The 27,418-nt window shown below is 35.7% G+C and overlaps 3 protein-coding genes across 3 annotated transcripts in view; 2 read left to right on the top strand and 1 right to left on the bottom strand.

The window, feature by feature from the left end:
* Positions 1 to 13,494, top strand: part of LOC135203018 (splicing factor 3B subunit 3-like) — a 48,071-nt gene extending 34,577 nt beyond the window's left edge. Inside the window, exons 14-25 of the mRNA XM_064232586.1 lie at positions 1,260 to 1,415; positions 4,499 to 4,636; positions 4,851 to 4,973; positions 5,909 to 6,103; positions 6,737 to 6,871; positions 7,472 to 7,677; positions 8,152 to 8,274; positions 9,159 to 9,324; positions 10,045 to 10,257; positions 10,850 to 10,999; positions 11,840 to 12,037; positions 12,585 to 13,494. Of these exons, the coding sequence (XP_064088656.1) occupies positions 1,260 to 1,415; positions 4,499 to 4,636; positions 4,851 to 4,973; positions 5,909 to 6,103; positions 6,737 to 6,871; positions 7,472 to 7,677; positions 8,152 to 8,274; positions 9,159 to 9,324; positions 10,045 to 10,257; positions 10,850 to 10,999; positions 11,840 to 12,037; positions 12,585 to 12,725 (1,944 nt within the window). The 3' untranslated portion in view covers positions 12,726 to 13,494. The remainder of the gene's footprint in view (positions 1 to 1,259; positions 1,416 to 4,498; positions 4,637 to 4,850; positions 4,974 to 5,908; positions 6,104 to 6,736; positions 6,872 to 7,471; positions 7,678 to 8,151; positions 8,275 to 9,158; positions 9,325 to 10,044; positions 10,258 to 10,849; positions 11,000 to 11,839; positions 12,038 to 12,584) is intronic.
* A 314-nt stretch (positions 13,495 to 13,808) lies between these two features.
* LOC135203015 (glutamate receptor U1-like) lies at positions 13,809 to 25,957 on the bottom strand. Its single transcript, XM_064232585.1, has 12 exons — positions 25,798 to 25,957; positions 24,137 to 24,294; positions 22,077 to 22,225; positions 21,202 to 21,349; positions 20,881 to 20,984; positions 19,845 to 19,935; positions 18,957 to 19,115; positions 18,544 to 18,703; positions 17,803 to 18,017; positions 16,611 to 16,736; positions 15,322 to 15,470; positions 13,809 to 14,421 (listed from the first exon to the last, which is right to left on the bottom strand). The coding sequence occupies exons 1-12, from the start codon at positions 25,865 to 25,867 to the stop codon at positions 14,196 to 14,198; spliced, it is 1,755 nt and encodes a 584-aa protein (XP_064088655.1). The 5' UTR covers positions 25,868 to 25,957; the 3' UTR covers positions 13,809 to 14,195.
* The window catches only part of LOC135203014 (microtubule-associated protein futsch-like), a 296,133-nt gene continuing 292,827 nt past the window's right edge, over positions 24,113 to 27,418 (top strand). Inside the window, exon 1 of the mRNA XM_064232583.1 lies at positions 24,113 to 24,358. The gene's annotated coding sequence lies outside the window, so the exon portion shown is untranslated. The remainder of the gene's footprint in view (positions 24,359 to 27,418) is intronic.

Genomic DNA, 27,418 nt, shown 5'->3' with positions numbered 1-27,418 from the left:
ATACTGGTGGTGTGTATTATGCCCATTATTTCATTGACCTCACTTGTTTTCTCCCTTAATTTCTTGGTGTTGTAGGCTTTCATGGAGGGGATCTTTGTTCTCTCTGTATCTGGCTCCATCCATTGTCTAATCTTTTCTACCCATTCCGTCCTCTCTGTTACTTCGTCGGTGTTTCTTCGTGTGTCGTTGTTTGATACCTCATCCTCCCTGTCGTCTTCTGTGCATCGTCTCTCAGTTCGTCTTCGTGTAATTCGTTGTCGTGTGACATTTCCCTTTCCAGTTCTTCTCTTTCTGTTGGGGAGAGCCAGTTCTTTTTCTTTATGTTCCTTACTTGGTTTGCCAGCCTCTGCTCTGTTTGGGGGGTGTTATTCCTCTCATTCCAGATGTTGATCAATCTTCTTCTATATCCTCTCTCCGTCGGGTTGCTTCTGATGTAGCATCTCCATATTTCCTTATTTTCTTCTCTTGTCCATTTCTTCCTTTTTGCCTCTGTAGCTCCAATCTCAGGCTGTTGATTACTGTCGTTGTGGTGATCAGTTGCTGGATGACGACCTCCAAGTACCTGACCGTCTTCCCCTTCAATTGGGTTGAATACCTGGTTGCCGGACGAAGCTCCTCTGTTGCCAGAGGTTCCATTTACGTCGTTGTCGTTTATTCCTTCATTTCTTTCCATCATTGCTGAGTTTTGCTATTTAACCCATAGCTGGACCCTACCCCATCAGGGATAGGTACTCATTTACAGCTGAGTAGACTGAGGAAATTATGGTAAAGATCCTTTCCCAAGGATCTTTACCATAATTATTATTATTATTATTATTATTATTATTATTATTATTATTATTATTATTACTTAATAAAGAGAAAGCAACCAAATAAGGAAAGAAATACAAAGTTAAGTATGATAAAACATGGTGATGTTCGCACGTGCAACAAAAAAAAAGCATTTGCAGGCAATTTGAACTTTTGTAGTTACAACTGTTCAACTTTGTGACCAGGATGATTGTTCCATAATGGAACAGTAATGATAAGTTTAATAGTTATTTTAGTTACATGAAAATTTCTGTAGTCTAGATAGAAGTAGTAGACCATGGCTCTAAATTCCATAGATTGTCCATGCATCCTGATGAGGAAAGGATGTTTCTTATCTGTGATTTGGTATCAGTGATTATTTTATAAGAAATAAGTTGCTAAAAAAGGAAAGGTCTGTAAATTGGCCTCTAGGGTGAATAAAATGGTGAATAGAATTCCAATTATTTCAGAGTGGTCAACTGAATGAATACACAGAAAGAAAGGAGATGAAGAGTGACGTCATCTGTATGGGCATTGGCCGTGTACCTTTGGGTGAGCAGAGGTCACAGTTCTTGGCAGTCGGCCTCTCTGATAACACTGTCCGAATCATCAGCTTGGACCCCAATGTAAGTATGTCCAAAGGCTAAGTGCTGGGACCTATGAGGTCATTCAGTGCTGATATGGAAATTGACAGTAGAAAGGTTTGATAGATATAACAGGAGGACAACCGCGCAGTTGCTGAGTGAAAAAATGTTAAGATAGGTTGGAAAGTAAGATGGAAAAAAAAGAATATGAGAAGAGGTACGGTAAAAGGAAAACAGTCGAACCCCCTTGTATTTGCGGGGATAGGGACCACAACCACCCATGAATTACTAAAATATGCAAATACTTGACACCCCCCTCCAAAATTACGAATAGCTGTCTATCTTGAATGTTCAAACACTTAATGTGTACCTTGAACTATCATCCTACATCATTTGCACTTTAAACTATTATCCTATTACTGTACTATCAATCTTTGAAATAATATTATTATCATTTCAAAGTCATCTTAAACATTACCCTTTAAAGGATAGACTGTATGGCTTACAACTACGTGTGAAAACTATACTAATTCAGTTCCCCTACGTATTCAAGGGCGCATGTTTTCTTTCATACATTACTATTCAAGTTGTCCCATTTCCTTTTACAGGGGAAACATTGGTATTTACATAATTCATAAGAGAGAGGAAAACAAAAATATATATGCACATTAAAATTACAGTATTTAATAATAAGATTGCGTAAATCACGGGCATTCACAGGTTATGAATGTTAATTATAGATGATGATGATTATGATGATGAGGATGAATTAGCTGTGCAGTTCAATGAGTGATGATGAAGATATGACTGCAAAGCAAAGCAGAGAAGTTACATCTCTAGGGGCACCTCTTCACCTTCTCCAGGGCTTGGGGAGGCAATTCTTCAGGTTCTTGGGGAGGCTTTGGAGGGTTCTTCTTCATCCATTTGATAAACATAGTGATAGGCAACTGCTGTTGCTGCTTCTTCATGCTGATGAGGTCATTGTTATAAGCCGCCAGTGCTGCATCAAGGTCATTTGAAAACTAGGGAGTTTCATAGAAGGATCCCATGCCATAGCTGCTTCTATGCTTCCTTGATTTTCCTCTTGAGTTGGGACAGATGTTCCAAAGACTGGCCCTCCTCCTCCTCCTGGTCCATAAGGGGGCATCAATGAAGGTGCTGACCTCAGATTTATATAGGTAGGAAAAATCCACATTACTTCAGAAATTTGTTATATTTAGTACACATTGAACTTGGCAAGGTGCAGGATCCCGCAGCCCATCTCTGAAACAAAGTCTTGAGGGTCCAGCCATTCAGCACTAAGTGCACAGTCAATAAGCACCAAGGAAAATGATTGGCTCTCTTGGATTGGCTGGCTTGCAAACGACAGCCAATAGCGTGTTGAGTATCATTGCGCCTGGGTATATGGGAATCCCAAGATGCATTTTCCTTCTCCAATGGTCTTGAGGATCTCTTGGCTTGGATAGAACACTTTTTAAGAAAAAATAAATTCGTTATTAAATTTTGCTGTGTTTACATTAATATATTACAATACTGTAATGTTTGAAGGTTAATAAATCTTTTTTAATGATAAAAATTGTATTTACAGTAGTCACAAAAATATCCTTTTTGCTACCTGTAGTAACATGAAAATACTCCGCAGAAGTGCATAAACATACCCTAGTCCTATTGTTCTACAAACTACAGTACATACATATTTTAGATATGCTCTACTATCATCCTAAAACACTTTGATATTTCAAAATAATTTTCAACGCAACAAAATATCTAGAAAATGCACAATATGCTTAGAATATCGGTGTTGTTACGCATATGTGTACTGATATGGGCAAATGACGTAACATCTCTGCCCAGCTTCTCAGTTCAATGTGTATCTCTCTATGGCATCTGAAAAAGAGACTAAGCACCAGATGAAAATACAGGTAATGACCAATGAGGAGAAGGTAGACATAATTGTTACGTTAAGAGAGGACAAAAGTTACGAAGGAAAGTAGCCTGTTATGGCATGACTTAAAGTGCTGTCGCCTTTATTGAGAAGGAGTGTGAAGAGTGTAGAATGAGTAGGATGGCCCTTGGTAGAGAAGAAATCAATGCCTTCATTCATGTGCTCTATCCCCGCGATGGACCATGATTTTAAAGAATTTCATGGTCTTTACAGAATTCTTTAGAAAGCCAGGCAGCTGCAACAATCATGGAGGCATGAGATGATTCTGAGGAAAGAGCCACAAATTTTTCAAGTGGCCTTAATAAATTCATGCAGCCCTATTCTATCACCTTTCTGGACATGTTCAACTACCTTAACAAGGTGGTGCATCCCGAAACTCTTGACAAAGTGCTTCCTAAAGAAGGGGAGAGGTGCCCACAAAGATGTAACTCCTTTACTACTTTGCTGTGGAAGCATATCATCATCGTCATTCATCAGACTGCACAGCTAATTCATCATCATTACCTATAATCAATATTCATTTAATCTTATTATTATTGCTACTGAGGTACCCAGTGTATTATGTATTATTATTATTTAATCTTATTTAATATTGCTGTATTATTATTTAATCTTACTACTATTACTGTAATATTATTATTATTGTACATTTGTAATATTATTATTATTGTACATTATTACTTAAATGTAATCTTATTACTATTGATATTTGAAAATTATCTGTATGTATGTACTGTATTATTATTTTTATTATTTAAACTAAATATTGATATTTGAAAATTAGTACTGTAAATCATTATCATAAAATGTGTATGTACTGTATTTAGTCACGAAAATAATATACAAATTGGAATATTACTCTGTGAAAAAATCCGTGAATAGGCGAGTTTCCTGCGAGTAATTTATAGAGAGATGCCACAGAAAAATCCATGAATCCAAAACCAGGAATAGGCAGGGGTTGACTGAAAAGGAGTTGGAGCTAGGGTCTGAGGGGACACTGCAATGAACCATAAATAATGCCTGCAGTGCACAGCATGAACTGCACTGACAGCAGTACCTCTTACAGCGAGTACGGAATGTATATAGTTTTGAAGAATATGTAAGCTTAGATATTTGAATATTACTTTATAATTTATTTTCTTCACAAGGATTGTTGGTTTTAATTATTTGAATTTTTCAGGATTGTCTGACAGTCAGAGGAATGCAAGCTTTGCCAGCCCTTCCAGAGTCCTTGAGTATCATTGAGATGGGAGGGCAAGAGGGCTCTGATAACGAGCCACGAACACTTGGAGCTCTTTATCTCAACATTGGATTGCAGGTAAATTTAATGAAAGCCTTGCTGATGATATATTTTTTTTTTTTTTCATTTTTATGGGTGCAGATGGGTAATGCTTAGCTGATAAAGGGCACAAATTTGTGTATAGATGTTAGGATTAGTATAATCTTGTCTTTCTCCAAGACATGCCATTTGGTAGTATAAACTGCTAAATATATTAATTAACTTGCTTACACAAATTTTTTTATCTTTACAGAATGGAGTATTGTTAAGGACTGTTCTAGACTCTGTCACTGGTGATATGTCAGACACTCGTACTCGTTATTTGGGTTCCAGACCAGTTAAACTTTTCAGGATTATCATGCAGGGAAATGAGGCTGTAAGTGTTTTTAGTATGATTTTTTAAAGTTTATAATTGTCCTACACTGTAAGTTCATCATATCTCTTGGGATTCAGTCAAGAATTACTTTGATATTGGCATATGATAGATTTGTTCTTGATCTTTCTTTTATATTTTTCTTTTTTCCTCTCCTTTTTTACTTTTTACTTGGATCTTTTAATTTTTTTTACAGACCTTATATAATATGTGCATATGAAGTGACCTTTCTTTTATCACTTCCTGTTACTACTTGTTTTTTTATCAGTTGACTTCACTCTGATTATGTTTTGTCTCCTGACTTCATTCCTCCCTCTCCTGTGGAGCATATGGACTGCTAGATGTTATACAAAAACTTATAAAAAGGATATTTTAATAAGAGAACTTATTTGATTTAAAACATTCAGTTAAGAAATGCAAGTAATTATATAGGTTCAATTATAGCAGCTTTCAGTGTTCACTTGGTAGCTGTAAATACTGGCAGTTTTTATGTCAGTAATAAAATGTACATTTCATCTGTGCTTATCTTTTACTATGTATTTTTTGCTATTGCTTTTCGTGTTTATATATTAAATCATAGTGTATCATATTTTATTTGTTGGAAAATTACTTCAGAATTTTGAAGTGTGAATCGTAGTCTAATATTTTCATGCACAATATAGTGAAGTTTTTTGCACAGCAGTTAACACACACACACACATTTTGTACTTTGTATTAATGCAATCTCCCTGAAATTAGGCATGAAATTTAGTCTGAAAGTCACATGATATATAAGTATATACAGCTCTCTTGCCCCTTTTGTTTTTGCTGTATCTTTTTTCATCTTATTGCGCTTCTTATTTTCCTAATAGTTTAGTTTAACAATTACCTTGAATTCAAAATGAAAAGTATGTTCTATGTTGTGATATTTTACAATGATCACCCCTTCTTGCACCTAGGTACTTGCCATGTCGTCCCGATCGTGGCTTTCGTATTACTACCAGAACAGATTTCATCTGACTCCTCTGTCTTATGAAAGTCTTGAGTATGCTGCGGGTTTCTCATCTGAACAGTGTCCTGAGGGTATTGTAGCCATTTCAACCAACACACTGAGAATTTTAGCTCTTGAAAAACTGGGTGCTGTGTTCAACCAGGTAAGGGTTGATTTTAGTAAATGTTGATCACAATCCTGAATGTTTTTGTATTTTAGGTGAATAATTTTATTTTCTGATAGTCAGCTTCAGTGAATTGTATATGTTCTTATTTTTTATAATGAAATACAGCTTTAATTCATTTTCCTTTTGTACTCTGTTCAATATTCCATTTTGTTAGAGGTTAAATGAGCAAGTTAATGGCCTTTGGTTCATTCTATAGGAAAAGTGTGCTCTTTGTAAATATCTTTTGAGACATGCATAGTTAATTGCTAGTCAAGTATGTTTCACATGCAATGCAAAAATCAAAATGAAGCAGCTGATCTAATTGTGTAGAACTTCAGTCTTATTAATGTTGGCTTAGAATAGAAGTTCTTTTTATAGCCATGAGTACTATCATCTGGTAGTTTAGTTAGTTAAGGTCACAATTGTTTAATGAAATTTCTTGGTAATGGATTTCAAACTTCATAAGAATAATTTTGAATGTTATGAAATATCTTGATGATTTGCATTCCATTTTGTTTAGTAGTTGAGGAAAATATTGAATTTCACAGTTTCATGTGTATTTTAGTGTAATGTATTTCTTGTTATGTCAGTTTGAAGTAACTATGTTTGAGGAGTCATTCACTCTTGCAGGTTTCTCATCCACTTGAATACACGCCCCGCAAGTTTGTCATTCACCAGGAAAGTGGACATCTAGTTGTCATTGAGACTGACCACAATGCCTACACTGAAGAAACCAAGAGACAGAGGAAGATGCAGATGGCAGAGGTATGCTAATATTTTATCCCTTTCAATTGTAAGTGCTGACATATTGTTTTCTCTGTCATCAAAGCATCTGCAAGTGATTGCTCAGTTCAGTTGTCTGCCTTGTCTTTACCATTTTGACTCCTTCTTGACTAACCTTCTTGAATTTGTTATAATTATTGAACGTTAGTTTAGCAAGACAATCCAAAAACATATGATTAGAGAAACCAGCTGGTTCTCTTTTTTTCAGTGTTTAATGTAATTGTTATTACTAGATTTTGAAATGGTTTCATGAAGGAATATTCTCATTATTACTATTAAGATTTTTCTTAATAAAACTGCCGAATGTTGCTTTGTTTAGTTCCATTGTATCATCAAATATATGTTCAAGTTTATGTTTTGATTCATGTTAAGATTATTACAAGGAGAACACATGTATTGTTTAATATCTTTTACTATGACCTTTTTGACTATTTTTATGTAGTTCACAACATGTTTGAAATAAACATTTATTTCTCAGCTGATTACTCTGATACAAGTATGTAAGAAAGAGATTCAAGTACAGTTTTTCAGAGTTTGTTTTAATCTGTCATAAATGCTACAATTTTTAATATTAATCATCAGGAACTTCGAGAAGCAGCTGGAGAGGAAGAAGCTGAAGTTGCAGAAAGAATGGCAGAGGCTCTCCTGTCTGAAGATTTGCCAGATGCTGTGTTTGGCTCGCCAAAAGCTGGACCCGGGATGTGGGCATCTCTTATACGCATCATTGAACCAATTCAGGGTAATACACTCCACACCATCAGACTGGACCAGAATGAGGCAGCTTTTAGGTGAGACTAACAATACAATAAATAATTTGTTATTATTAATTAAGCGATGCCGCTCTTATCACGTTTCAAAGGTGCAAAACATTCTCTTTTAAGGGAAGAACTCTTTTGCTGATTTTTTTTTTCATATATGAATTTATGAGCTTTTTAATCTGTGCTGTTATATGTTGTCATGTACTTTAAAATGTTTCTTGCAGCATTTATTTGGATTTTAATACTGTAAACATTACATTCTATTTTAAGTGATAGTAAAGGATGCAGTCAATAGATGTCTATTTGTTTATACAAGGTCTTGTAACCAGATTAAATTTATTAATGTAGAACAGTTAGTATAGATTTCTTGGGCTAAAATTGATGTACTATTTGATTTTCATCCCCTAGTTATGACAGTTATTGTTTAACCAAACCAGTTGACCCTCATGTTTGCAGCTAGCAAAGCAAGCTATACAATTATCACTGATAAATTTTCCCTTACAGCATTTCCCTTGTGAAGTTTGCCAACCAGAGTGACATGGATCAACAGTTCCTCCTAGTTGGAACAGTCAAAGATTATCAGCTCAGTCCTCGTCAGGTTGAGTGTGGATACATATACTGCTACAGGTTAGAAACTTGACAGTTTATAAATGGGTGTTACATTATACTTTGAAAATGTTCTTTGGAAATTTTAAATTTAATTTTCTTTCACCACCAATCCACATTAACATAGCCTGTTTCGTGTCATGGGAAATCATAAGCACATTATTCCATCATAACGGAAAATGGATCCAGCGACTCATACAGGTTGGAAGGTGCGCACACTCCCCCGTAGGCCCTCATTAGTCAATGAATCACCTTTTGTGCATGTGTGAATTGGTCAACACCTTAAGAGATTCTTGGACAGTTAGAACCATTCTGGATCACTGCATCATTGCAGGTTTTGATTGATTCTGGTTCATTGTTTTGGGAGTCCTCTCTAGCTTAGTTAGTATAATTACTTTCTAAATTTAATAATCTCTGTGATCAAACTTAGACACTTAATGTATTTAATCGCCTTTCATCTCTCGCAGTCAGTAGTAATTTCTCAGATCACTTTGGGAAATTATAAAATTATTTTTCTTTTGGCTTAGAGAGGTTTTTGTTGTTTTATATACTTCCTCTGATTTTCAACTTTCCAGGACAGGTTCAAATTCTTAAATTGAATTTCTATCGATATTTGTACCTTATAGTTAGTCCTAAAATTGATGGGACTTTCTGACCAGAACCTCAAATGCCAGACTACTTTTATTGTTCTATGAAAGACTGGCAAAGTCTTTCTTAACAACAACTGGCATTTTGCTGATATGCAAATTACTGTGTTAAAAGTAATAGGTCTGTATAAAAAAATAGAAAAAATGTTCTTTAATGGGTTCAGTAGTCTTTGTGAATTGTTGTCAACCATAATACTGCATGTTTTATATAATCGTTCATCTTATTTTAGCTTTAAAAAGTAAATGTCTTGATTTCAGGGTGGTTGGAGAATGCACAAGCTTAGAACTCGTTCATCGTACTGAGGTGGAAGACATACCGACTGCCTTGTGCCCTTATAATGGCAGAGTTTTAGTGGGTGTTGGCCGGCTTCTAAGAATTTATGACTTGGGGAAGAAAAAACTGCTGCGCAAGTGTGAAAATAAGGTTGGTCCCACCATTTTGTTATTGCAACTACTCTATGCTTACCTTTTGAAGAAAATAGGGTAGATCTAATGCTCAGTATAACCCCTTAAAGGTGTTGCAGGTTTCCTGACGGTAGTTGTTATCTGAAGGTACAGCCATTAATGTGATTCCCAATTCTTCTTTGTATCTGGTTGCCATTTTTGTGTAACAGTCATCAATATTTAACGCCACTGAGGACTTTTAACATGTACACCACTGAATCTCGTTTCCCTGGTGCTGATGCTTCAGTTTTCACTTATAATTTTCAATTAATATTTGCTAATAAAGTCATTTAAATACATAAGTGTCGTATGATAGTTGGCTCTAATACTGAAGGCCATTTTCATCTTCATTTCATGTATATGAAATCATAAAATCTGCTGTTAATTTTTTTAAACCTTATTTGTTGAATGTATTCAGTGTTAACATCACAATACCTGTACAATAGAATAAGTTTGAGGACTAGAGGAATAGTTGAGTAGCAGTTTAAGAAACAATATGTATAATCTTTAGTGTGGATGATATTCCGTATCTTAACAGCTGTGTTTATGTAGGTGCATTTGATATTTGAATTTTGTTCCTTGACAAACGTAGGTATAAATTTGCAGATTTCAGATTTTACCTTTCAGCCAGGGTTTCTGCCTGAATTGCTCTTGTTCATTGATTTAGTTATATGAATATTTTTTTTTTTTTAATCAACAGCACATACCAAACTTGATTGTTGACATTAAAGCTCGTGGTCAAAGAGTTTTTGTCAGTGACGTCCAGGAGAGCCTGTTTGTGCTGCGCTACAAGAGACACGAGAACCAACTCATTATATTTACGGATGACACAAACCAGCGTTGGGTCACAACGTCTTGTCTGTTGGATTATGATACTGCTTCAGTTGCCGATAAATTTGGCAACATTGCTGTGGTAAGATGATGGACTTGAAATTAGTTTTAATTAGTAATTTACAAGGTACACTGTATTTTGATGTTCCTTATTTTGTATATTTGGTGCAGATTTGACTAAATTTCAAAGCTAAATATAAAAATATAACCCTTTAAAACCTTCACTTGACTAAGGTTTGAATAGTTATTCAGTACTCCTTTTATTAAATTTAAAGAAATCAAGAGAATAAATTATGAAATTATGTTTTCATCTTTTTGTTATTTTTATATGATTGACATTTTTCTTGCTGATTTGATTAATGTTTGCAGTCCAAATGCTTTTGGTAATGTTCTTATCAGCGTATTTACTGTATTTATGTAAATGACATTAATCTTTGATCTGGCTTGTATAGTATATCTTTTTTTCTTGACAGTGTAAGTGTTATGTGACCTTGTGTCATATAGATTTGTAGATACTCCAGGAGACATCTTAAGCTATTTTCAAATGCATTTCTATCCTTTCACTTGAGAATACTAAAACTACTGGTCTATTTGTAGATTAAAAATGTGACTGTGAACTACCTAAATTGCTTCCATGTTGATAATACATTATAGTTTACGTTTTTTATATTTAGGTCCGCTTAGGGAACGACATAAATGATGATGTAGATGAAGATCCAACAGGAAACAAAGCCCTCTGGGATAGAGGGTTATTGAATGGAGCCTCCCAGAAGACTGAAGTTGTGGCTAATTTCCATGTGGGAGAGACTGTGAATACTCTGGAGGTAATGATTAGTGTTGGGCATTTATTTATTTTTCCATCAAGTTTCTGTCATTGCTTACTCTTCTAAGGAAACCTTTTTATGTAGTTTATTTGGACTTCGGATAATATCATTGCTCCCCAACAGCCTCTTAAATTGAAGAAAAAAAACCTTTAAAAGTTCATTATATATAAAGATGGAGATGTACATATAGCACTTTTTACAGCCATTTACTAAAGAGGTGAATAAAATGACAAGTCCCAATTGAAATCTCCATAAGTTTTACAGTACAATGGGTGTTTGTTGTGGTTTTTTTTGGGGGGATGATTGGTAGCTCCAGATGGTCACTAGCTTACATGCCAAAATTGTAGGGTTTCAGTGGCAGGTACCTATCCAAGTTCTGGACCTATCCAAGTTCTGGCCCTATCTATATTGCTCACTTGCACTTATTGGAAGTAGGTCAGTTAGAAAGAACCCAAAACTAAGATTTATGTATTTCAGGTTATCGTACTGCGTTCCCATCACCAATTTAAATCTTGTTTTATTACTTGTAATTGGGACATGCTTACTTTCGGCATTTCATATAATTTAGTTATTTATGTGGGTGTTTGTGAACTCCTTTTGAATTTTGCCTTTTATTCTCTCTTTAATTCATTCTCAGTTGCAACAGTAATGCTTGATTTTTCTTGTTTTTGAGGCTTGGGCAGTAATCCTGCACTAGACCCTCCACTTTCATTTGAGGCTGGGACTAAGGTGTAGAGTCTCATGGAATATCAGTGATACAAACCTGTGTCAATTTTAAGTTTATCATTACTAGTGAGATTGTATTCTATGAAAATATTGTTTAGTCATTTCTTTATGCAGAAAGCAACTTTGATTCCTGGAGGCAGTGAATCTCTCGTATACACAACGCTCAGTGGAACCGTTGGAGTCCTCGTACCTTTCACGTCCCGAGAAGATCACGAGTTATTCCAAAATCTTGAGATGCACATGAGAACGGAACACCCTCCTTTGTGTGGCCGAGACCACCTTTCCTTTAGATCATATTTCTTCCCTGTCAAGGTGAGTTCCAAGGATACTTTTCAGATTTGTACGATTCATTATAAGAAGTATTGTCTCCTTAAGTTTAGCGGGAGTTTGTGGTCTCCAAATTTGTAACCCTTAATGCTTCTCAGTGTACAACATATGCAAGTTATTTTTCTGTGTAACTTGCATATATTGTACAGAGAAGCATTAAGGGTTACAAATTTGGAGACCACAAACTCCCGCTAAACTTAAGGAGACAATACTTCTTATAATGAATCGTACAAATCTGAAATATGCAAGTTATTTTTCTGTGTATACCAGCCCGAGAAGAGTCTACTTGAGACTCAGAGGTCTGGAAAAACTAACCCCTATTAATAATAATAATTTTTCTGTGTAAATGACATAATACTATTCACCTTTGATTTAGATTTAGTCCAGAATCTCTGGATTTTTTCTAAAAATTTTGTATTTACGTACGTCTGGATCATGTTAAGAGCTCATCACTGTATTTCTCTTTAAAGTAAAATGTTATCAAATAGATAACTACAAATATAATTCTATATGACATTTTCTTCTCAAACAGAATGTTATTGACGGAGATCTCTGTGAACAGTTCAACATGGTGGATGCTGGCAAGCAGAGGAACATCGCCGAAGAACTGGACAAGACACCAAACGAACTGTCAAAACGGCTGGAAGATATAAGAACGAGATATGCCTTTTGAAGTGCTTATGTTTGCTTTTTCAACTTTGTATTTGTATTTGTTTTACAGGAGAAATTATGTTTTTTTTTAGTCAATGTTCCTTTTTAGCAATTACAAGTACTACTGCAGTTCACTAAGAGCTAAAATGTTTCTCTTGACATTTTCTCTTAAAGATGAAATGTTCATGTTTAATTGTTCTTTAGCATTTTCTCTTTGAATACTAGTTATTCATGTAATTTTCTTTATGAAAAATATTTCAAGGTATCTTTTCATCTTTAAATAAGTGCATTCTAAGGAGGAATGTGATGCAAAATTTTAAATTTTGCACTGATGGTTCTTGGCCATAATGTACAAATTACATTTTACACTAAAGTAACTTAGAAATTTTTGCTGGAAATACCTTTTTCCAACTTTCAGAGATTCACATTTGTTGCAATTTTTTTCTTTTGGTCAGAAGTAAAAAGGTAAGGAATTCTACCACCATGAGATGTATTATCTACTACTTGCTAATATATATATATAGTAAGTATATATATATATATGGACTCCTGCAGTGGGCTCCCATGTTTGCAAACTGTTTGGCATTTAAAGGAACACCAGGCCACTTGCAATCTGCATAGAATTTATACCATAGAGTACAGTACGTATATCATTCTCTGATTACCCCAGTTAATTTTTGTTTAAATATTCAACAGAATGTGTGTGTTGTGTATAGTACTGCATATTTGGATGGGATGGATGAGTATGTAAATATTTCCTTTATTTTAATGTAATAAATTAAGGTTTTTCATCTTTGTTTTATTTTCCATTTGGAATTTTATGCTTGTTTGTTTAAAAATGGATGCAAGTTGTCTGCACTGGGAGTGGAGAAAAACGCAATGGACAGAGGAAGATGTTGACCCATTTTAAGTCCAACCTAATTAGGAAAACCTGACATATAATGTTCATGATGTTGATTTGTTAAAGCACTGATAAAACTATATAAAAAGCAGGAACTATAGATAAAAATTAAACTTTAATGAAAGTCAACAATCTCAAATCATATACTTTTGAAGAGTAATTACAATGTAAATGGTTAAATTTAGTTTGACAATGAATTTCCTATAGGAAAGATAACCTATGAATTAAATGAGGTTGCAAGATCTATCCACATTACAATCATCATTCTCAGGAAAAAGGTCTGTGAATTCTGTGATGCTGTCAGGATACTAAAAATGTCACGAACCATAAAAAAATAGTGCCTCAGTGGCTTGATCGGTTTGGTCTTGACCTGCCACCTCGGTGGCCGCGAGTTCGATTCTCGGCCTTTCCATTGAGGAGTGAGAGATGTGTATTTCTGGTGATGGAAGTTCACTCTCGACGTGGTTCGGAAGTCACGTAAAGCCGTTGGTCCCGTTGCTGAATAACCACTGGTTCCGTGCAACGTAAAAACACCATACAAGGAAAGCAAGGAAACGAACCATCAAAGGACGAAAGTTAAAAGCAGATAAGTTACTCTTTTGGAGAAAAGAAATGGTAGTACATCCTTTCCAGCAAAAGAGCAATAAAAGACAAACCTAAACCAATGCTGTAGAGGAAGAAGTGTCCAGAAAAGTTGCCAAGATGAAGGGCACGGGAGCCAGTTGCAGAGCGTTTGATGCTGGAGCACTCGTTTGGTCTGGGCCAATACTTTCGTTGCCAGACAGCAAACAGGCCATTCTGCATCATTCGTAATACCCTGGAAGTAAAAGGATAGACATGCAACCATGTCATGTCAAGACAGTTTGGTCTGATATTTTTTCATGTTTATCTTTACAACACCTGTACTAATGCAAATTCGTTCTAGAACTCTATGTAGTATTACTTATAACAACTGCTATATGCAAAATTCTTGCCAAAAGTTTAAACTTAGTCAATCCTGACTAAAAATAAATTCACCATTAAACATTTCATGTCTTATAAAGACTTTGAAAGCAATGAAGAACATGACTTGGTTACATCAGGCTTACTTTTCAGGAATTATAATTTGTATTTGTTAGGAAATCCAAGTAAGTTATGATAGTCTAGGTATTCTCACTTCATCAAAGATAGGCTGTAAAACTGGGCAATTGAAAATTTTCTAATTATACTGTAATGTAATCAACAGTTCATATATTGAATGGTGTTCTACAATGAATGATTAATTAACAATGTTTCCCAACCTCACCAATCTTTCGTAAATTAGACTGAACTTGTGGTTCACTGAGCATACTTCCTGGATTGTGAAGAAAATATAATTTAATTACCTCACTTTATTGTCCCTCCATTATCACAACAGATTGCCAAGTAGTCATGAGGTTGGAGATCAATCATACCTGAGCCCTTAGAAGTTGTGAGGCAAATTCCCATTATGTTGAAACATTGGAATTACCACAAGAAACCATATTACTGCACCTATACATCCACTATCAAAAGTTCACTTTTGTTCTGTTTGGAATGGGAAAGTTAGTTCTTGTCCTTGCTTCAGTAACTCCAACAGAACCAAGCCTCCAGCAAAATCATGGCAATCACTGATCAGAGACCTTATGTCACCATAGAAGTCATAGCCTAGCAAAGTTGCCTTAGGTTAGATCAGTTTCCAGTAAAGATCTTAACTCACTCTGCATTAAAGAGCCTGAGGTACACAGCATTCTGCTGAAGGACACATCCATAACCAGCACTGAAGAAGTAGTCCCTCACTTGAAATAATCGGCACTGCTTTGTTGACAGGTAATCGCTCTCCATTGCAAAGTCTAGCCAAGATTTCTCCTAAGGAATATCAAAAAGTCATACATTGGATTACTAATTAATCGAATAATCTAAACATTTCATAATCAAAACCACACATCTGTCTTGCTTCCGAGTCCAACACAATTACTCTCAAAGATGAAAACACTTACTATTATTATTATTATTATTATTATTATTATTATTATTATTATTATTATTATTATTATTATTATTATTATTATTATTATTATTATTACACACATTCCCACACCAGAGGGACATATATGATATGTCAGTTTTGTGAATGACAGAAAAGGACATACCTGGCAAGTTTAATTTTGAATTGTCAGTTAGGGACAAGTTACTAAAGCAATGCCTTGAACATGGGCAGCATTCAACCATTTTATTTTTAAGCACTGGAGTTGACAGGGAAATTTCCCATGTGATGTAAGTAGGGTGTTTGTGCGTCAAAACTCAACAAATTAAGGATTTTTGTTTGCATTTTAGGCCTTAATTTTGGGTTTGGAAATCTGCATTGTGAACTGAGCAATAGGAAAAAAGGTCTCAAAATTAGTTCAAACAAACTGGGAGGCAAGTACGCTGCAGAATATCCATTTGAGAAAAAAAAAAAATCCTAAGAAAAATACAGTCAAATATATGCAAAAGTACTATAATGTAAATAAGTCAATCAATACATTAAAAAAAATTTCAAACATAATATAATTAGCTCTAGTTTTAGCTGGAAATGGCTAAAGTGCGCTAAACTAAGACAAAGTAATTTTGACACTACTCTAAACCTAAGTTAGATGACAAGATTTACAGTTAAGAACCTTGTCCTTCATGTAGGCCAGGTCTAAAAATCAAAAGGAGGAGAAAAACATTAATCGTCAGTATTACTTGGTTTGGTGACTGTCTCCTTTCATCTACTGCCCCAAACCCAAAGAACTTCTTGACCCCAGTGCACAGAGGTATTTGCCCCACATTTCATACATCCACCTATCTATCCTGTTGGTTGGCGTTCAAATCCTCTTTCATTCCACCTTTTCCTAATTTATAATAATTTTCAAAGGTTAAGTCTATTGCTTCCTTTTTTCCAGTTTTTCAGAAATTAAAATTTTGTTCAATCTAGTTATGGACATCACGTTAACCTATCAATCAGTCACTATTTTGAAGGTTTACCTTAATAAAAGCAGTCCTGCCTCGAAGAACAGCCTCAACACCACCCATGTCACTTGTGACAAAGAGATCAGGTCTCTCCTTCAGGAGCACACCTATCTTGTAGTAGGTCCCTGGTGCTGGAGCATTCTGTCCAAGGCAGTTAGTAGATTGACTAGATTAAAATAAGACTAGTAATGCAAATAGTAAACTAAACTAGAAAGGAAATATATGAAAAGTTCCAACTGTTAAAGAAACAAAACAAAGGTAATTTGATTACCTTGTTTTAGTGAAAATGTGTATTACCTATTCCTGGATTTTAAAAAATCGCCAAATATAAATCATAATGGTTATTAATGTATTACTGTATTAAATTTTATTTCAAAAGTTATTTTAATATAAAAAAGTTAACTTTCTTGCTTTTTTGTCATATTCAATGGATATACCTAACACAAACTCTTCACTTAGTAAATTGATGATGTCAAGTAAGTTTCTATAACTTTCTTGGAAAAATTCTTGTCTCGTAATCCCACATCCAATCAGATTATCAAGATATTAGGGTTTGTTAGAATGCAGTTTAATTCTAAAACACTAAAATAGATTACCACAGTATAGATGCACAGCCCAAATGGTTTGAAGCCAGGCACGCATACAGAATTATTTTTAAACAGACAGTTCAAAACCTATTTTGAGTGCCTATAGCAATATAATGAGGGGGATAATCATCATCATTCATCTGTGGACTGAATCAGACCTAGGTATTTCTATATAAGCATTCCGCATCGTTCGTCCCCGCGAATACGAAAGCCACCAGGAATTGGGATGTCAAACGTATTTCACCGTGTTTAGTACGAGCCCCTGGGTGTTAATTACAGTCGTCCGAATAAATATTACTTAAAATTCTTGTTCAGGAGGTAAAACTGCATAGAAAAACCGCAACTGCCATAGTCTAGGACGCCGCGGAATAGTAATATAGATCTACCCAGACCTATCACCATGCAAAAAACAGATGATGAATGTCTTCCCTGTCTGTCGCACAAATTGCGCTTTTAACTCTTCCTAGCAAGTACAGTAGTGTCTATAAAACAATTTATGCTGTTAATATAGTAATAAGAACTTTAAATAAGTTAAAACAATTTATGCTGTTAATATAGTAATAAGAACTTTAAATAAATTATGTATAATCATACAAATTATATGAGAGTACGCAACTCACAGCGAACAATGTCTCATGGGCAGAGTTAGATCTATATGTCCACAGGATCTCTCTCTGATTTGCAAGTTCTTCCAAGGATTTAATGACATTGCTCATCTGGGGCACTGTCAAGAACGCAATCAGATTTCCAGTGTAGGTGTATATGAAAATCACACATGAAAAGACCCAAAACCCATTCAAAATCATCACTGGGCCTTCTAGCTTCAAGCGGATACCTGGAATTGAAGCAAATTATGTAACAAATAATAATGATAATAATCTGAATAAAAGAAACTGAAATCCTTGAAGCCCAAATAATGAGGATAACAGCTGTACCCTGTATACTAATAATAATAATAACAGCAACAAGTAAATACTATTTGGAAAGTATGAAGATATTAAATATCACTTATCATATGTTTGGGAAAACCTGACTAAGTGAGCCACAAGCATCTATGAAGTCAAGTAGTTTTGAATAATTGTAAAGCCTCTCAATCTCAACTCTCAAATATAATCTTGCAAAACTTTGCTCCAATTTTCGAAGTAGTGCTATGGATATTCAAACTTACAATGATAATGCTTTTTTACTGGCATATTATCCTGCACTTTATCCAGACCTGGTCTAAACAAAAACAAGTGTCAACATGCTCCAATCTTTCGACTTGAAAAAAAAATAATTAAAGAACTTTACAAGGAATTATTTTTGTTGCATAATTTTGGAATCAAAACCTAATTTTATTGAGAGATATTTACTGCACTTACTCTGTGTAGTCAGCAAAAATGCGCAAGCCCAGATGTAATAATAAAATGGCATGCTGTTACTCCCTTTCTCTGGCTGTACTAAGAGGGAATCATTCAAAACTGACAGCAACCACATGAACCATCCTATTACAATTGTGCTTGCAAGAATCAAGAGCCAGACCTGAAATTTATAATCACACTAATAAATTTAGTGTAGTATGAGGATGATTTCTAGCTTAAGTATAGCAAGAATAATTTACTATTTCAATAGCAAAATAAGCATTTAATACATTAATTGCAAAGTCGGTACTATCAAATTTAGCAATAAATGATTTCATTACCATATATGGAACTAAAAACTGCTAGTTTATAGTGCAGACTTAAAAACTTATTTACATTAACTTATTTTTAATATTATTGTCCACACAACAAACCTGCCATGAGAAGGGATTCAAAAAGGCCAAGAAGTTATCTTGTTCCTTTGGTGGAGGGATTAAGATAGCTGTTGGTTCCTCGAAGAATGGATGGGTGAAGTCAATGACTCTCTCACGGATGTAGGTCATGGTTATGCTGGCCAGGGCAAAGTCTACCACCTAAAATTAAACAAACTATTCATAAATCATTTATGAAACCATACTTGGAGAAGTAAAACAAACTGACTGCTCTACATGAGCAATATTTCAATACAGTATCAACAAGTTCCACATTGAAAGACATATCAAAGAATTTGCAGAAGAAGACTTGATGTAGTGACATATAGGCATATTTTCTGTTTTTTAACACCTTGATGATATTCATTCACCAACATACACAACATAACTTTGCAAAACAAATTTCATACTGGGGCAAACTTTGTCAGCAAAATGCTAAATGCAGCTAAACTGCATACTTGTATGATACCACTACTGAAAATCTGACTCATAATGAGCTGGCTCAAACATTCCCAGTGTTCATGACACCCTTTTGGTAGATCATACAGGACATATTGACTACTGTACTGTATTGTTAAGAGAAAAAATAAGGAAAGAAAGCCTTCTACTTTCTCCACAACTGAAAGGCAATTACTATTAAACATGGAATATCAACCAACAAACATTTGCATTTTGTAGAAAATAACAGTTGTAATTTTACAGAAAACTGCAGCAAAGGAGGATGGGGACCTTCAAAGAGCACAACAGCCATTTAAACTAGCTTGCTTTATGTAAAACTGACACACACACACAGAACTTACTTTTAATAAAACATTACAACTGCAAATAAAGTAGAGAATGATAAGGAGTGTAAGTAAGATTTTATCATGAGTAGTTCATCACAAAACACACCTTGCGTTGCACCATGCCCACCAAGCCATTGAATGACCCATTGGGCATTAGACCTCCCCAGTTTCCGTCATAGGGTGGAACCAGACTGTACCTGCAAGAAAGATCATGATAATGTCTGGAAGGCTGAAGTGATGTAGCATGACTAATATTTGTGGCTATAACTAAGGTGAGATATAACATATGTGCAATGTGGATGGTGGTAAATAGAAGTGTAGTATGACTAATACCTGTGGCTAAAACACAGATGAGAAATGACAGATGGTGAAGATGTTGGTAAATAAAAGTGAATGACCCATACAGTATTCAGAGTAAATGTACAGCTGCATGTGTGAAGGGCGAAGAACACAGAGAATGTGTGGCAGAAAAGACATAAGCAGCTCTGCAGAGGCTTTGAAAGCAGAGCTGTGAAATTCTATGAAATAGTCTTTGAAGGGAATACTTCTTTATGCAAGAGAAGTGCTGTTGTTGACTATTCATGGAACAAAAGAAGGTGGAATCGGCAAAAATAAATGATTAACTTATTACTTGTGGAAATGGTTGGGAGTGCAGAGCTTAAAAAAAAAAAAAAAAAAAAAAAAAAAAAAAAAAAAAAAAAAAAAAAAAAAAAACTGACAATAACTTGAAGTACCTGGACTTTAAATCAGATCACTGCCTCATTTCTAAAATCTCCTATGGCAAGCCTGAGGGATCCTTTTAAATTCTGGGGGGTTAGCAAAACAAAAGGTGATGTTGGAAATTACTTATTATGGGAAGAGATTGAAGGGAACATATGAAGAGGCAAAGAGTATTGCTGCTGAGCTCAAGAGATGCTGCAACTTTTAGTGCTCCCTAAACTGTATGCATAAGGTAGGTACCCATGTTTACGGTGTATTGTGAGCGCAGTGAGGATATGCCATTCACAGGGATTTTACTGTAAACTTCTATTGGCGACAGGAAAATAAAATACTGATAAGATAAATCCCTTGTACTTCCTAAATAGTAATGCTCTTTGTAATACCTATAGCAAGCAAAAGCAAATGAGGATTCTCTGTCTTACGTAAAGTTGAATTTCCGTGCCATTGAGTTCAGCATCTCATAGCAGAATCCTTTGGCACCAACAATGTTGCTGCCAGACATCTCCAGGATTGCAAATGGTGGCCGCTGATAAGAAAAAAATGATTAAAGGGAACCTGATTAAGGATAAAGGAGTCAGTGATGATTGCAATCACAAAAGACTGAACATTACAAAGAAATCACACAAATGAGATTTCTAACTTGAGTTCAATTAGGCCCTAAGGACCTGATCTCTTGAATGTTTGCAGACTGATGTTGATGATGATGAAAGTAAACAGAATGCAGTGTATTTAGATTTCCTCACATGAATAGTTGCAACTATCAGCTTCTTCCCGTGAAGGAATTTCCTCCCGATTTCCATCAACATCCTCAGAGGATAAGCCTCCAGTTCCACTTCACCATCACCCAGGATGGCATCTGATCCAACGCAGTTGAGGTACGTAAGGTGATACCTGCAGCAGATAAAACATAGGATTGGCGACACCCGAAGATGAGTAGAACAAAACCAGTCACCACTAATAAAAAAATTATGAGTATTTATAGTAATGAACCAAGGAGAAAAATGCAGATGAGAAAACCCGGCAAAACAAGCATTTTGTTTTTTTTAAATTACAACTCAAGCTGGATACAATAAATTCACTGATCCTATGTTGAAAACTGAATGACTGTTAATACTAAGCCATAAAAGAAGTATGGAACTCTGCTGAGTAGAATATCAGCCCGCAGACCTGTTTGCCTTATTATGGGAACTTAATTTTCGGCAATTCATTATATGTAATTCACGAACAATACTGAAGACCACACCAACATTAAGCACAAGACCTGAAAATTTCTGAAATTTACTATACTATACAAAAAATCTTCATAAAGATGAAATCTTTGTGATCAATTAATTACCAAATTACTCAGGATATAAGAAACATTATTATAAAATTATTAATATTACCAGAACACATTTAATCATATCTCTAAACTGAAAAAAATAATAAGAATACAATGCAGTCTTCTGCATATGAGTTACTGAGCCTTGAGTCAGCAAGCGACAGTCATTGCTGCCTGGTTTTTCTCTGGGGCCACCCCTCTGGACAATTGATTTAATGGAGAAAAATATACCCAAAAGAGAGCATGTAAACAGAGAATTGCGTTTATATATAAAAAAAATAATAATAAAACACTTACCCTTCACCTCCTGTCACTATTTTGGAGGCCAAAGGCACAACTCTGTTTTTGTGAGCACTGGAAGACTGATTACCGGAACTGAATTCCCTGAGACTTGATTCCAACCACTGCATAAGCACTTGATCCATGCACTGAAACTGATGGTCGACCTGCAATTCACACAAATTTTAAATGTATAACCACACAGTAAAATCCTGAGGTGGGGGTGCAACATGATCATATTTTGGCTGAGGGTGTGCATGCATTCTACTGCTGTACTATACTCTTGTTTTTTTTCTATCTGTCCTCCCGCCTGTGGTGTTTGCGTATATGGTAACACTGCGTCCCGGGCTTTAGATAGTTATGCTATGTGTAAGTTTTAGGAAAATAAAAGGCTATCTGGGCGTACATTTGCAACTGAAAAGTGTTTTAATAATCTACTGTATGCGAATCACATCGTTAAGATTCGAAATAGGGTTATTATTATTGTTGAATGTAAGATGAATGTAACTATCTAAAGCCCGGGACGCAGTGTTGCCATACGCATACACCACATGCTGGTGGACAGATGGAAAAAAACAGAGTATAGGTTGTGTGGGCAAGGGGTAGACTATGGTGTTGTAGGTTAGGTTAGGTTATGATAGATCACTGTAGGCTACTTCACCCAACCATATTCCTCGGCGTCTTACTGTATTCTATTTCATCATAGATGCAAGGGTATGGTTAATGAATACTATACTCTGTTTTTTTCCATCTGTCCATCCGCCTTGGTGGTCGCGCATGGTAACACTGCGTCCCGGGCTTTAAATAGTTACGCTATGTGTAAGTTTTAGGTAAATAAAAGGATATCTGGGTGTACATATCCAACTGAAAAATGCTTTAATAATTTACTGTATGCGAATTTCACGGTTAATATTCGATATAGGATATTATTTAAAGACCGGGAAGCAGTGTTACCATGCGCAAACACCACAGGTGGATGGACAGATGGAAAAAAACAGAGTTCTGTTATCTACAAAAATCAAGGTTTGCAGTAAGCAACTGGGCAACATTGAGGAAAATGTGGTAGTACTCTTGGGGCCTATTTTTTTCCTTTTTTAGCTAAACAGATTTTCAGCTAAATGATAAAATTTGTATGTCAAACATAAAAAACTATCAGAATACTTGGCCTAGGCCTATATCTTTACACTGAAACTGCATTGTAGTACACCAACAATAAAAGAAACATGTTTAATATCAATTCTGATGGCAATTCTACAGAAGAGCTCCACACGTACATATAGATCATCGATAACATTTTTGTCTGAAAAGCTGAATGCCTAAGGGGCATGCATATTAAATGTACATGTGAGGGATGCAGGCTTATTCGGACCGTGGCTGATTCGGACCTTAATCTTGGCTGATTCGGACCTTAATCTTGGCTGATTCGGACCCATACTAATAATTTTATATTATAGCAATGGGTATTTCTATATAAGCATTCCGTATCGTTCGTCCCCGCGAATACGAAAGCCACCAGGAATTGGGGCGTCAAATGTATTTCGCCGTGTTTAGTACGAGCCCCTGGGGGTTAATTACAGTCGTCCAAATAAATATTACTTAAAATTCTCGTTCAGGAGGTAAAACTGCATAGAAAAATCGGCCAATCATATGAAGGTCCGAATAAGCCTGGATAAAGGTCCGAATGAGCCAGTACATGGTCCGAATCAGCCAAGGTGTTCCCCATGTGAGATATGCGAAATTTACTTTCATAAATTCATAATCTGAGAAATTTGCTGAGAAAATCGGAGAAATTTACCTACATATAATTTGAAAAACTTACTAAGGTAATTTCAGAAAATTAATTAGATAATTTGATGAATTTATGAGCTAATTTGATAAATATATCGAGATGACTAAATCTTATTTTTAGATAATTTTGAGAAATTTACCTGAGAATTCGGGAAAGCTCCAGTCAGTGTTCGTTCGGTTTACATTTATTGGTGTGTGACTATCCCCGTGGGTTGCGGGACCTTTCTATAGAAATACCCTTCTAATAACGTATTTCACTTGAAAGAAAAACTCTAGCCAGTTCCACATACCTTTACATTATAAAGTGGCACCAGGAACCCACTGTAGTTCCCGCAGACATCCAAACTCAGTGCCAACGTCGGTTTTCCACGGCGACGCCCGGTTAGTATCACGGCCTCGTTTAGGGAACATTTTCCGATGCCTACAACGCCCACCACTGCTTTGGAGCCTTGAAGGGGCAAGGATGCGTCGGTCACACAGGATTCGGACAACGAGAGATGCCAAATGAAACGGTAAGAACGATCAGAGCTACGTATAGCTAAAGTTCCCATTTTTTGACGCCATAGTAAGTCACAGGTGCCATTAGGCCTACGCCCTCAAATAATACATGAGAAACTGCTTAAGCTTCTTTAGACCTAAAATGAATGTTGTAGTCAGACATGCAAGTGAAGCATATATAAGCCAGGTATTTGAACCTAGAATAAATTGTCAGTCAGCCTAGAGAGCATTTGTCCATTGTGCACCAACACTATACTCCGTTTTTTTCCATGTCCATCCGCCTGTGGTGGTCGCGCATGGTAACACTGCGTCGCGGACTTTAAATAGTTACGCTATGTGTAAGTTTTATGTAAATAAAAGGATATCTGGGTGTACATTTGCAACCGAAAAGTGTTCTAATAATTTATTGTATGCGAATTACACCGTTAATATTCGAAATAGGATATTATTTAAAGCCCGGGACGCAGTGTTACCATACGCAAACATCGCAGGCGGATGGACAGATGGAAAAAAACAGTTTATAGGTAGTAGGTGGACAACAAAATACCACCTGAAGTGAAGATCATAGTACTAGAAGGCAGCAAATTTAAGACATAACTAAAGACTCCTATCCTGCAGGAGCTATGATACCGACGAGAAAACACTAATAGACAATTATGAAATATAAGAAGCACCGTATTTCGAAAATGTACAAAGGCCTGTCGGAGGAAATCATCCATGTGGAGGCTGGAGGACTGAACATGAAACCAAAGCAAAAGTTAAGAATATCACTATGGAGCTATCCTTCTTCAGCACAGAACCAAAATATCACTTAGAAATTGTGAGCAAGTTATAATCATGGGGCTAGTCATAGTTTACTGTAGATTAGTCATGAAATTACGAATTAAAACAAAATTGTTTTTGAGGGGTAGGCTACGTGACGTAAATGAGCGGATGGCTACCGAAAGCAAATGATTATAAGCTTAATTTTATTTAGTGTTGGTCCCTTAGATTTGACGAAATCACCCAGACTGAAGTACAGGTATCACATATCTTATTTTAGGTGTAACAAAAAAAAAAAAAAAAAAAAATAAGAAACATTAAAACTCAACAAATAATCCTTTCGGGATTTTCTAAGTACAACTCGGTACACTGCAAGGAACGGTCCCGCGAATACGAAAGCCACTAGGGATTGGGGAGGCAAATGTATTTCGCCGTGTTTAGTACTAGTACTAGCCCTTGGGGTGTTAATTACAGTCGGCCGACAAATAACACACCCACACATATATACTGATATATATATATATATATATATATATATATATATATATATATATGTGGATAGAGAGAGAGAACTACTTTCATTTAAAAACGAAGTAGCTTACACTACTTCGTCAGTTCGTCTTCACTGACTTTCCCGCCCGTTCTCAAATCTCACCAATTAGGAACAAATTTAAAAGCCTTCCCTGCTTACCCCAAAGGCTGTTCTTGTGCAGATTCTCCTTGGAGACCAAATGGTATTCGGTCTGCAAACCAGATTTCATCGCCACGGTCTCAAATGTCAGCTTAGCGTGGATGTCTTGAAAGCGTTTGCTGTAGTCAGCTGACGACAGATCCAGCCAACTGTCATGCACGATCGCTGCAAATGGGAACAAAATGTTAATACCCTCTCTCTCTCTCTCTCTCTCTCTCTCTCTCTCTCGTCATTTTATAGTGAGTATATAGCATTTTACAGTGGAGTCTTCAAGAAATTGGGGACTGGCATAAATCACAAATGTATCTAATTTATTTCTCCGATCTCGAAAGTTCCGGTGTGTGTGAGTCCTGAGGTATAAGCTAAAGGTATTTATAAAAGATATATGAAACAACCCAATAGAAGGGGGCCATGGTTCTGTAATTAAAAGAAAACTTTGTTCTATAATTGAAAGAAAACTTGTTAACATGATTAGGCTATACATATCCTTTGTTAGCAAGAGCGTTTAAATGGGATAAACCGATAGCCAAGATCTACGTACTTCTCTCTTTAGACTTTACCGATAGCATATCCATAATTGCTGGTAGCTTTGCGAAAATATAAATATGTTGGTAATAGCAGTGAATGCTTTTAAACTGGTTGAATTTAACCTGTAATTTGGCTAACCAGCCAAGGTTAGTGTTGGTTAAGCCAATCAAGTTTTTAGCTGAAGTTTTAATCAAACATACCAGTATTCATTTACATCTACAGGTAGTGCCATTGGTGCACATGCGGTGCACTGTAAGCATTTCCAAAAGTTCTTTGCAGCGTCCCTTCGGCCCCTAACTGCAACCCTTTTCATCCCTTTTACTGTACCTCCACTCATGTTATCTTTCCTTTTATCTTGCCATCCAGTTACCCTCTCCTAACATTTAAATCATAGTGCAACTGCGAGGTGTTCTTACGGTTACAGCTTTCAAGCCTTTTATTGTTAATTTCCTTTCCTGCGCTGAATGACCTCATAAGTTCTATTGCGTGGCCTTTGGCCTAAACTCCATATTCCAATCTATTCTATTCCTATCTACAGTAACCGTGTACGATTTCCAATTTATCACAGATACACATACACACCTACATACAAATACACATGTGAATAGAGTAAGTCTAATAATACTTCTCCGGAGGGCATTGAAACGAAAGTACCGAAATGCAGAGTGAAAGTTTAATCAAAAGTAAAATCCAAATTCAAATCATCTCCAGCAAGTTTCCGTTGGAGCTGTGACAACCCGGCTATCCTTGCAATGTCAGTCTCGGAGACTCGAAGAGTGTGGATGTGAATAAAGAAGTACAAGGGAAGGTGGGGAAATTCTATATTGTTACAGAGAAAGGAGATTAAAAATGCTTCAGCTAGCAGTGTTAATCGGTAACGGCGTAATCATATTGGGTTGAATCTATTCGATTTATTCATATATATCTATATAATTATATATATTATATATATATACATATATATATATATATATATATATATATATATATATATATAATTATTAGCCCACACTAATGTAAGCTGTGTATTAAAAAACTTTACAATTGAACAGTAGACCTCATCAGCCGTGCTGTTCAAGTAGATGAAAACGCC

The sequence above is a fragment of the Macrobrachium nipponense genome, chromosome 33 (genome assembly GCF_015104395.2).
Source record: "Macrobrachium nipponense isolate FS-2020 chromosome 33, ASM1510439v2, whole genome shotgun sequence".
NCBI classification, from domain to species: Eukaryota; Metazoa; Arthropoda; class Malacostraca; order Decapoda; family Palaemonidae; genus Macrobrachium; species Macrobrachium nipponense.
This window is presented reverse-complemented; position numbering and strand designations above follow the sequence as displayed.

Bases quoted from the DNA above. Each gene is read 5' to 3' on its own strand.
- LOC135203015 (XM_064232585.1), bottom strand. From the start codon at position 25,867: ATGAAATCTGGTTTGCAGACCGAATACCATTTGGTCTCCAAGGAGAAT. The intron at 18,704-18,956 runs GTTTGTTGTGTG...TATAAATTTCAG, and splicing joins TGAATCCCTTCTCATGGCAG to GTCTGGCTCTTGATTCTTGC. The intron at 15,471-16,610 runs GTAAACCTTCAA...GATATTCCTTAG, and splicing joins GCAGGACTGCTTTTATTAAG to GAGAAATCTTGGCTAGACTT.